At 30.7% G+C, this 12,239-nt stretch overlaps 2 protein-coding genes across 3 annotated transcripts; one reads left to right on the top strand and one right to left on the bottom strand.

The window, feature by feature from the left end:
* Nucleotides 1–204: 204 nt before the first annotated feature.
* LOC113399675 (uncharacterized) lies at nt 205–6,588 on the top strand. 2 transcript variants are annotated; one of them, XM_026638860.2, is made up of 5 exons: nt 205–453; nt 3,247–3,333; nt 3,983–4,195; nt 4,640–4,769; nt 6,198–6,586. In XM_026638860.2, exons 2-5 carry the CDS (start codon nt 3,265–3,267, stop codon nt 6,290–6,292), a joined length of 507 nt encoding a protein of 168 aa, XP_026494645.1. In that variant the 5' UTR covers nt 205–453; nt 3,247–3,264; the 3' UTR covers nt 6,293–6,586. The 2 variants fall into 2 exon arrangements, with proteins under 2 accessions (XP_026494645.1, XP_026494644.1); XM_026638859.2 differs by lacking the exon at nt 205–453 and adding an exon at nt 2,861–2,979 and having other exon boundaries at nt 6,198–6,588.
* A 2,334-nt stretch (nt 6,589–8,922) lies between these two features.
* On the bottom strand, nt 8,923–10,959 carry LOC113399683 (uncharacterized). Its single transcript, XM_026638872.2, has one exon. The coding sequence runs from the start codon at nt 10,672–10,674 to the stop codon at nt 9,070–9,072; it is 1,605 nt and encodes a 534-aa protein (XP_026494657.2). The 5' UTR covers nt 10,675–10,959; the 3' UTR covers nt 8,923–9,069.
* Nucleotides 10,960–12,239: the final 1,280 nt, after the last annotated feature.

Genomic DNA, 12,239 nt, shown 5'->3' with positions numbered 1-12,239 from the left:
ACGGACATATTTAGCAGCAACATGTTTTAATTATTTTTCAAATTTAAGTTTTGCAGAAATATATTTCTCTAGAAGTTGATCTTATTGCACTCGATTTTTAAAGGCATTAAAACAAAAACAGACTGAGTCAGACTAGTATTTGTCCCCGACCTTGATCGATGTATGTGAGTCCTCGATTCAAGTCGAGATCGCGAGATGCAAGTCTTGTCGTCTTTCGTGACGTAACCCGCTGTTTCGATCAAACCGACGTTAAGGTTAGACCGTGCGCAGGAGCAAAGTAAATAAAATATAAAAATTGTTAAAACGAATTTACTCTTTTATACAAAGTAAATACTTCAAATTGTAAGTGTGTTAAAGTTTCCTTTGTGTGTGTTCCAAGTGTTACGTGAAATAAGTTAATGTTCTATTTATTTTGTGTTTAAACACATTATATTCTATATTTAACACCATAAGGTAAGTGAGACTTCTATATTGTTATTTTTCTAAAGATTCATCAATAATATAAATATTAAAATCAAATAATATAATCAAACAAATGCGTATTTAATATCAATTGGATGTTCTCAACAATTTACTAAAATAATAATATTAGTTAGGAAAAGTTCTTCGTATTTTTAATCAATACGCTTGGTTTTAATATAGAAAAACCATAGCTATTGACCTTTTAAACAATGTCAAGGCAAACGCAGCTGACCATAAAACGTACAGGTGTATTATAAAATTAATTTTAGTCCCTACTAAGGACCTACTATTTTTTTTTTAAGTTACCTCTCTGGTGAAATTTTATTTAAAGTCAAATACAAAATACAAACGAGTTGAAAAAGTGTTAAAATAAATATTATTGTAATATTCATGCAGTATTTAGTTTTACCACTTTTAAAATGTATTTGATTTATGTGTCATTAAAAAATATCAAAATTATCAATCTAGGGACCGAACTATTAACTTAAGGTAATTCCTGTTTGATAATGTTTATTTAATGAATACTAACATATACATAACTCTATTCAATTTATATTTAGAACTATGAGGGAAATGTTTACATTTAGTTCTAATAGTTAAGCAAATATAGTTTATATTTTTAATGTAAATAAACATCGCACATTGAATAAATATAGGAATATTATTCAACTGAACTTACACTACATTATTTGAAGTATTAAAATAAAAAATGAATTATAATGAAATTTTTCTTTATGTAATAGATAAGTGGACCGGCAAATGGGCCACCTGATGATAAGGGGCCAACGCCGCCAATAGACATTGGCGCTGTTAGAAATATTAACCACCCCTTACTTCGCCAATGCTCCACCAAACTTGGTAACTAAACTAAAATTTTATGTCCCTTGTGCCTGTAGTAACACTGGCTCACTCACCAATCAAACCGGAACACAACATTACCAAGTATTGCTGCTTGACGACAGAATATGTGATGAGTGGGTAGTACCAGACGGGTTTGCACAAAGCCCCATACAATATATAAATATTGTTGTTTAAATTTTTGTTTTCATTGTGAACAAACGTTTTGTCATGTCTGGCCGTCACACTCTCTCACGCACACACACACACACACATAGCTAGTTTGTCATATCTTTCCCCTCCATGTTATGGGTAAGTAGAAGGTTTTTTTACTTTCTACGTATCTTTGTAACATCAACGTACTACCTTGAGGTTTTACTCATGGTTTTTCGTTGTAGACCCCGTTTTAAAAATAGGCCTTCAAAGTTGCCTACAATGACCTTCGAACCTATGTTTTTAAACTTGCTTGTATATCTGAACTATATTATAGTTCTAGATACACATCAAAATGAATTAAGAATACACTTTATGTGTTATACTTAGTGTAAATATAAGTGACCAATGAATACCTTTGTATTATGTAATTTATATATTTTGCCGTCAAAGAATAAATTTACATTGAAACTACAACGATTTAAAAGGTAACCGGCTTATGTAAGGTACTTTGTATAAGTAATTATCTAATATATATTTTAGACAAAGACGTTGAATATGTCTCAATTTATTGTAGAATTTGCTTGTTTTCGCCGTAAATATGACTGAATCTGTGATCATTCCTCAGAACCCGTAGCCAATTGTATGACTATTTGAATAAATTATAATTTGAATATGAATTGATCTTATTCGACAAAACATTTTTTGTGATGTTAACGACAACTTTATCGAGTTTTATTATTATCTATATTATTATGTTAGTGTGATTACTTTATAACGCGACACCCGAGAACGTCTGTTTTAACTAAAGCTGACTATCCATCGCTTAAGCTATGCTATGAATATTTCTAAATTTACTTTTATGAAGAAATAAAAGTTTTGGTTTGAAAATACTAAGGTCACTAAAATCAATTGTTTTTTTTTTGCTTAATAATTATAATTCAACGCGTATTAATTAAATTAATTTAAGCTCTCCTGGATTACCTATAATTTTAGCAAATGTAAACTACATACGGGCACACCGCCGAATACAGTCACGCGGTTCGTCAGAAAAACACATCTAATAAATTTTATTTTGATATTTTCTTTTTTTACTTTACCTCTGTTAAGTAAACTCTGTAAAAAGTTAACCTAATTAATAATGCCTCTGTATTATTAATTAGGTTAACATAATTCTTTTTTAATATTAGATTGGTGGTACCTACCTAAGACTAGCGATAGTTCGAGACTTAGCTACACAGGTATATTCGGCACTAAAGAAACACAATGTCGGATTTTTTTCTAAAAGTATAAATAGTACGTATAAAAAAATCGGATTTTTGTATTTAAGGGACCTAACGTGAATGTCAATAATGATTTGCTAAAGGTCACTGGTCATGTAGATAACATTAAACCCCTGAACATACTGCAAAGCGGTTCTGAACACGGGAGTCGTGTCACGTGTGTTGTTAGATTAATTTTAATACATTTTTCTATTTTTTTTTTTGAGTTTTATGTGCAAATAATTTAATGCATCGTTTCGAAATTGTAAGTAACAGAAGTATCGTGTGCTTAAAATATTTATAGAAAAAACAAATATTATAAACATAAAATTACGCGATTATTAAATTAAATGTCACATAATCGTAGTCCTAGCTTAGATAACTGTACATCTAAAAATCTCACTTACCAATCACAGGACCCAAAAGTTATTCGTTTCTTGAATAAATAAATTCTTTAAGTGGATATTCTTGTGTATAAATAAAAAAAAAAAAAGTGCAGCGCCATAACATTTTTTATATTTCTCAATTTCAGAACCCGAAAAGACGGAATATGTCTAGGAAATTTTTATTCTGTTTTCCACTTCGACTGGGAAACATCGTGTTTGGATACATCGTGATTGTAAGTAATTTAATTCTATATTACATTCAAAATACATGTTTTATTTATTATATCTATATTATATTCCGATTCTAATTATAAGTGAAGCAGTGACTTTGTTTATGAGTTAATTCAAACGAGATTCGATAACGAAAATCGAAAAGCCGAAATAGTCCTGCGGTTAGACCACGTGACTTCGAACAGAGGATTTTGAGTTCAAATCCAAACAAGCACCTCTAAATTTTCATGTGCTTAATTAATGTTATTAATTAATCACGTGCGCGGTGGTGAAGGAAAACGTTGTGTGGGAGCTTACACATACATATATGATATATCAAATGGAATTCTACTATATATGTTCAAAATGACCGATAAAGTAGTCAAACCTCCTTAAAATAAACTAACTATAACTAACACATTCTCCTTATCATTCAAAACTCTTGGCTTAATAAATCAAGACATAATATTAATTAAATTCTTTCCCATACACGTATTTGCTATATTTTTTCATAAGTGACATTAAAAGTAACGGTACGTAAAAAAATACCACTAGTAATGGCTGACGATTCATTGATCTTTTAATATTTAAAATAACTACATAAACCCTTAGTATTAGTATAAATAGATTAAATATAAGAGGAAAACTTAAATATTTTTTTTCTGTTTTCAGATCTTCGGTTTAACCTTACTACTCTTCGAAATATACCAGCTATATGTGGTTCTTTTGGGTAATAATAATTTACCGGAATATGTGAACCACACGGACTCGCGAAGCTATGAAACTGAAAATTACATTATGGTTTTATCATATTTTGTAACATATGCAACTATTGGATTCCTGTTATCACTGTTTGCAACAATATTTACAATCGGTGCTTACAAGGTAATTAAAATTGACATTTACGTGTAAATATCGGATATAATAAGATAAATAACCTATTCACTAAAGCTTAACACAACGGTTCAACGATTACGAATATAATTCATTAATGGTTGTTTATTCCTTCAATTAATTTTTTTTTTTCTATCACATTTTATTCTTTTTTAATTCTTATTAAAATTTCTATTTTTTAACTTTTATCTTTTAATTTTTATTATTATTATTTCTTATAAATGTTGCCTCAGTTAAATAATAAATGTTACCATTACAATTAAATTTATATTTTTTATGGGAACAACTATGTATAGTGTCCATTAATAACCCAACGTTTGTAGGGAGTGGTGAACGAAACATAGACGATAAATTATTCATAAACAACAGTTGATAGTATAAATTCGTAACAAATATGTTTTTTAAAACTAAATAAAGAATCTTTGTTCGTTTCAGTTGAGGTTTAGAGCTATCAAGACTTTCTTCGTGTACAGCTTCATCCATATCTTCTTCACTATTGTTATGATCGCGTGGGAGACATTAAATAAAAATTGGTTGATGCTTGGCGTGCTAGCTGTATCAGATGGTAAATAAATCAAAGAATTATTACTTTTACTGTTAGTTATGCAAAAATATACACTAAGTTTAATATATTATGACTAAAGTCCTCCATTCTTATTTTATTGAATTATGACTTTGTCGACTCGGCAGCGTCTATTAAGTTGATAGGGGATGAAATGGCACATTTATTAATATAATTAAAAACCCAAGGTCTATATTTTGTTTTAGATATACATAGTCCGAAACAAAAAAAGCTTTAAAAGTATACCTTCTAAAATAAATATGTAAAACCAGCTTGTCTATACGGTTAAAATTAATCGTCGGGTCATTTGGTAGTTCCACCCGGAAAGTATACCGATAGTTTTTATAGTTGGATCTCTCGCGTCATATGTTTATCACTCGTGCCGCCTTATTAGAAAAATGGCGCCCTATTATATTTGCTCCTCCTCGTACTCCTTTCCATAGCAATTTATTATGGAATAGTTTAATACTTTTCTTACAATTTATGTCGCTTTTTCTTTGTTTGTGTCCACGCCAACACGCGTTATGGCCAAATAACTCATTTCCAATCCATCATGAGGTCTATCTCTAGTAAGAGGTGGGTTTTTTGTATGATCGTTGTTATCCTCGTGTTTGAAATCAACAAGTTTCCAAAACTCCCAAAAAACTTTTCACTTAACAACCTTCTTGAACACCTAAATGTACTATAAAAAATAAATAAAGCCAGCAGCCTGTAAATGACCCATTGTGAGCTAAGGCCCTCTCTTTCTTTGAGGAAAAGTTTTGAAGCTAAAATTACCACCACGGTATTCAAATGTGGGTTGGTGGATGCAAGCGTTCTAACCACTGTGACATCTCAGCTCTCTTATTATAATGTCACATCATAAATCTACATACATATAACCTACTTTCTATAGTTCAACGGCTACAATTAAATAGAAATACCGCAGCGAATTCCAGTTGTGTTATTTTGTCCCCTTGTTACACACACACACACACACACACACATGTGACGTCATGCGATATACGTTTACGATTACGTTTTACGTATATTGTAAAAGTGTATAAAGTGTATTAATACAAATATATTATTTGTCACTTAAATTTTTAAACAATATTTGTGCCAGTAAATATATAACATATGTCTAAAATATATATTAAAAACGAACTTAATTTTTATTGTCGATAAACAATATGTTCAAGAGTAGACGTTTAATGTTTTGTGGCAGAGTTGGTATTGGGCTATTGCCGATCCGGTTCGATATAATTAATATTTCGAACAGAGGATAGCTTGCCAATTTAATACACTTATAAAACTATATTTCAATAATTTTATAAAATTAAAAAAATAAAATTATTTTTATCAGTAATAAAATAATTGTAATTTTTTTGTGTATATTTTTAATACTTAATTATAATGACATATTATAATATGAATGTTTAATTGTTGCAGTGATCTTGATAGCGTCGTTATTCGGCGTTAAATATTTCATAGATGCTGTGAAAAGCGGCAGAGTCTACCATCGCCCAGAAACTGGAAGATATTGATATAATTTAAAATATTTGAACCTTCTTTCAAGGGCCGCTTAGCGCTATACCCTTAACCACACAGAGCTTGACCTTATGTCATAGTCTTTTGTAAATGTATAGGGTGCTCTGAACTGGGCACACGATCCCTGAATGTCCCAGGAAGACGGAGTAAACTATACATAAAATATATAAATTTACTGATTTAATAATTTGATTTTGATAGTTCTGTATTAAAAAATCTTATTACCACTTGCATTAGAATTTTTTTAATGTACTAATATATTATTTAATAATTGCCTGAAATTATGTATGTAGATATTTACTCATACAGGTTTTATTTTACTAATTCATATAAAATATGACTTATGGATATTGCGTCCAAAGTACTCTGCCAATCAATACTCTACTATAGAAGGCGCTGAAATCGAATGAGACGATGAGAGAAATGCCAAAGTATTGGATTTTAAAGTCGAGTCAAGTACCTTCGAAACGATAAAATTGTATGATTAAAGTGTTTGGCAAAAATCCTTGACAGATCGATCAACGTTCGAGAATATTCGTGCTTGTACAGATTTTTTGTTACAATAATTATATCTCTACATACTTCATATGTATGCTTTATAAGCAAACATAACTCATATTATATAAGTTATATAAAATCTTAATATTTATCTTATTAATGATAAGACTATATTAAATTATCTTTTGATTATTGTTAAAGCGTTGAGTGTTTTAATTTAACCCCTTTTGCCCAAAGTGAGTAATTTAGAAGTTATGTCTATGGTATTTTAGCTTTGACAATTCCTAAATACTATAAAAATAAAAAAAAAATAGTGGAGTTTATACTTGTTGACTACCATTTAATATCCCCTATATTATAACAATTTAATTGTATTTGGTTTTTTTTCAACACGTCGTCACAGCAGCCCATAGGGACTGGCACTGCAAGAAATATTAACATTACATACCAAATGCGACACAAACCTTGAGAACTATAGGATCTTATATCCCTTACCTGCAGTTACACTGGCACCCCTCAAACTAGACCAACAATACTAAATACAGCTATTTGGCGGTAGAATATCCTATACAAAGCCCTATCACCAAGTGTATAACATAATTTAACTGTATTTAGAGTGTTGGAAAAGAGTATCTACTGAGTTTCTTGCCGTTTCTTTTCGGTAAAATCTATAATTCGCACCGGTCACGGTGGTAGGTTTATATTTAGTATAATTCAATAAAGAAACGATTCAATAGTGCTTGTAAAAGCCTACTTGAATAAAGTATATTTCGGTATGATTAAGTTATTTGTGTAAGTAATTGTTATTTTTTTTAACTATATTGGTGTTTGGGTTGCTGGGTTAGAACACATGGTCAAATCTGAACAAAAGTAAAAAAGCCTATTGATATTTCTCTCATACATATAAGATTAGAAAAGAATACCATATTTATAGATCTGTTAAATCAGTTTATATGTAGTGTGATGATATTGTATCTTACGGTGGTAGGGAGTGAATACGTGAATAAATAGTGATCAATGCGTGCAAGAACAATAACAATACTACCTAATTCGTAACTCCAAGCTGCTACTATACCCATTAAATTGTTTAAACGCGATTCAAATGAATACGAACGCGCTACAAAAAATAAGATTTTATAAAAGAAATGTGCTTTATATATAATTATTAATATCTATGAAATCTCTGTTCGAAAGTTATTTGTATTGTTAAGGCAGTCCGTCCTTCACAAGGCGTTGCGGCCAACTGACTGGCATTTGGGGCAAGCGCATTTAATATGAGCGCAAGTTATAAGTTTTTATTTATTTTTCATTGTTTCAGTGAGCAAGTAAAACTATTTTCTAAAATACATGGCTTAATTAATATTGAGCACGATGATATATTTTTCAATTAATTATTTTCAATCTAAAACAATAAAAAATAGTTTTAATATATATACGCAAGTTTAGACGGACGCGATCGCGATTTTCGAAACTATTTCCCCTTAATAATACATATATGCAAGGATGTTAAATTGTTGAATACTATACTTTATTTACTCATAAATATATTTATTTAATAAGTTAGTAATTAGGGATACGCAATTTTTAATTATTTCGTACAAAGAAAATTCACCTTTGTATTCTATATGACTATAGCTTCGTATAAAACAATTTAGATTTAGCCTTTTACTATAATATATTATATTAAATATTACCGTATAACGAAAGTGATTCTCCGAAGCGTAAATAATTAAAATTTTAATGAAATGCAATTTAATTAAGAAATTATAACCACCAACATTTAGTATATAAAATAGCGCAAGCTGATGATATATATTTACATTTACATATATTAAAAAAAATCTTTCGACTTCAAAATTATTAGACCAAAACTTTTGTCTATTTGAAAAGTAAAAATATCTTTCATATTTCAACTACGATTTTGATACAATATATAAATATGAAAGTTTTCTATCGGCGTTCCTGCCTGTTATCTATGACTAAATGAACTAAGAAAATTTTCTATTAAAAACCTCATTAAATACATATAAAAATATATGGAACTTTTCAGAATTTTAGTCAATTTATTTAACCGGCATGTAAAATAAAAAAAAATTAACGAACTAAATGATTGGTGAAAAATCAGAAATAAACTATTTAAATATATGAACGAAATATAATAATTTAAATAATAGGTCCATCAAAATTAAAACTATACTAATAATAATCACAGACATTAATACCTCTACTTTACAACTATGTCAATAAATAAATTAATATTCCTAAAGACTTAATGTTAATACACAATATTATCAAAATGCAAATTCTGGTGCTTGAGGTCGATATCTCGTCTCCGACGTCTGCCAAGCATCATTGGCACGACCATAGCCATTGTTGCAGGAACCATACCCGCACCAACAGCTGCCATGACGGTTGAACTATCAAGGGGATTTTTGTGTCCAAATATTTTCTTTTTTATTACTTTAGTCTTAACTGGTCTTAACTGACTAGCGGCAACTTCCAAATCGTTTCTTAAATCCATATCCCTCTTAGATTCTTCTACAGTCTGAAAACTTCTTTCGACTTCCAACAAACCTCCATGTGACGTAGTCATATTTACTTGAGAAGCATCATCAGCTGGTAATACAGTAAGCGATACAGCTTGGTGTGACACTATTGAAGGAATACCAGATTTATCATGAGGTGTTTCAAGTGATCTTTGTCGCTTTTTGTGTCTGTATCCTTTCGTGGTTGATAGCAATACCCACTGGCCATCACCGTTTGGAGGTCTCGATGAGCGATCACTGTCAATATCGGATTCACCAGCGTAAACAACTTGAGTAGGTCTTCGTAGTGGCCGCTTTTGCATCGACGACTGGTGAAGTGCTTCGTATTCATAGGGAAAATTAGAAGGACGAGAATCAGTCATGACAGAGTCTGACATTCCGTAATACATTGAGTCATCATTTGGGTAAGCTTCACCTTTATCGCAATTTGGTCTGTAGGGGCGTCGGCTATCATCAGTGGCCCAGGTCGATTGGAAGGTCTGCATTGGCTGTTGTTGTTGTGGTTTGTTTTTAGTCCAAGATGGTTTCGAGGGTAGTTCCGTGTCATACTCTTGTGGTATATGTAATTTATTATTAATGAAACCGGGACGTGATAAAGTTGGTCTTTTTTGTGGGTACACGTAGCTACTCTCCATGTCTTGGTAAGGGGTATATCGATCATCATTACCAAAATTGGTATCTTCGTCTTCATTCCAGTAAGTTGGCTTTTGTTTTTTCACATTTGGTTTCCATTTCGATATTTTACTCGTAGACCAAGCCACAGGTTCCAATGTCACCCAGCCATCTTTGTCGTCATAAGGATGCTTGTGTTGCTTAACTTTGAGACGATTCCATGACGTAAATACTTTATCATCATTATCATCTTCGTGGTGCGATGTAGAAGAAAAACGGTCCGATTTCACCTTTTGCTTTTTCAATTTTGCTGCTAATGCGGCTATTGCTTGTAGACGCTCATTAGAGAAGTCACTGAAATCTTTTAATTTATCCGAATTCCCCATGACATAATCTTCAAAATCTTCCTGAGGTCCTTCATTCTCAATAAATCCTTCTTGACAGGATGGTCCATAGCAACGTGGTCTACTATCATGGACATCGTCCATTAAATGCGTCATGAGATTTTTAATATCAGAATCATTATCTAATGTCGTTTCAGTAACATCCCACTTTTTGTGAATATCATCTCGTATTGGTGAAGATTCAATGATCGTAATCGGTTCTTTTCCTGGAACGTCTAACTGATATGTTTTAAAATTTTCATTATTTCGTATTTCGTCATTTGGATTCCCAAGCGTCAAATGAATAAAGCAAATATGTAGAACCACTATCAATTTCATTATAAAGATTTCACTTTCTTTCGTTCGCGTGTAAGCGCGCAGACAAGGCGCGTGTAGACTGAGCGCTGACGGCAACAAAACTCTACTGATATAGTTTTGATAGTAGATGCACAATAACCGCCTCCCCTGCTCTCTAATGCAATGGTAATTTCAGTTTGGTCACGACGAATGAGCGACATAATTGCACTGTGACTGTCGTTTGCTAGCGGGTTATCTTAATTGACTATCGCATCTCTCTCGGATCCCTGACCTGAGTCGCGGAGAAAACGTTTTTCATTTTATACAATGTTTTCCCAGAACGAATAATACTGAAAGGTTTCACAGGCTTGAATTTCGAATTTATTAATTTTCTTAACAGACTTTAATGTTATTTTCACATTTAAAATGATTTATTTTAAGCGATTAAATTAAAATATTTAATAGTCCAATTGATAACGTTACGTTAAAACAAACATTCTAAACGAAAGTGAAAACCAATCGATTTATATTAAATATTATTTTATATTTTAAAATAGTTTAGCCTTTGGTTTCGCAGTAATTGCATAGATGAATTAAAAAAAACTATAGTCATTGCAGTTACTGCGTGCAGCTCTCTCCCCGCAATAAACCTATCATTTGATCAACTTCGCTCTAATTGTGTGATTTTACCTGACAATCTCGCTTCCCGCAGCTATTTGAAAATAAACAACACTTGCATACCAATTATAAACAATCAACTTTGTTAGGCGATAAACATTGTCACTTACATTTAATATTCACATATTTATAAAAAAGTGAGATAAAATTTATAATAAACAAAAATTGTAGTAACAAGAAGATTTATTTTAAAAATATATAATTACTTTATTAATATACGAATATTAGTTTACATAATAATTATTAACATCAAGGCTTAAACTATAAACAAATAAGAATTAAAAATAGTTTAATCGCGTGGAATGATAAAAAAATTATGAAATGGTAATAGTAATAAATATTCATTCATATAATTAATATATTAAGAAAATATATTATCCGTTATATTTTAAAACCAGAGAGTTGTTATGGCGAATGCGTTAATCTCAAGAATTATTATCAGTCCAAATTGAATAATTCTTACCTATATCTTTCGAATGAGAAAGTGCGTTCATTGATGAATCTAGTAGGTTATTTGTTTCATAATTTAACGCTAAGATCACAATAGAATAGGATGATGAACGTAAACCAACAGATAAATTGTATTAAACTAGTAAGAGTACAATCTAACACAGCACACCTATTTACAATATAAAAATATAATGTTCGTTTATTTGCTTGTGAAATATAAAATATGTTCGGTAATATTTATGCGAAAACGTCGAGAGAAGCTGAAGTGAGATTAAAAAAGTGAACTGGAAGAGTTTTAAGTTGTTTAAATTATATTAAAACCGAGAACCATTCACATAGTTCGTGGTTACTTTCAAGATTACACGGGTACATGCAAAAGCTCAATTTGTGACGAATTAACTATTCAATTCGAAAGGCATAGGTTTTTTAACAAATGGAATTTGTTTATGATTTAGTTACATAAGTTGTAATTCGTAAAA

This window comes from Vanessa tameamea, chromosome 15, assembly GCF_037043105.1.
Source record: "Vanessa tameamea isolate UH-Manoa-2023 chromosome 15, ilVanTame1 primary haplotype, whole genome shotgun sequence".
Lineage (NCBI taxonomy): Eukaryota > Metazoa > Arthropoda > Insecta > Lepidoptera > Nymphalidae > Vanessa > Vanessa tameamea.
Note: the sequence above shows the minus strand (reverse complement) of the source record. Positions and strands in the feature narration are given on the sequence as shown.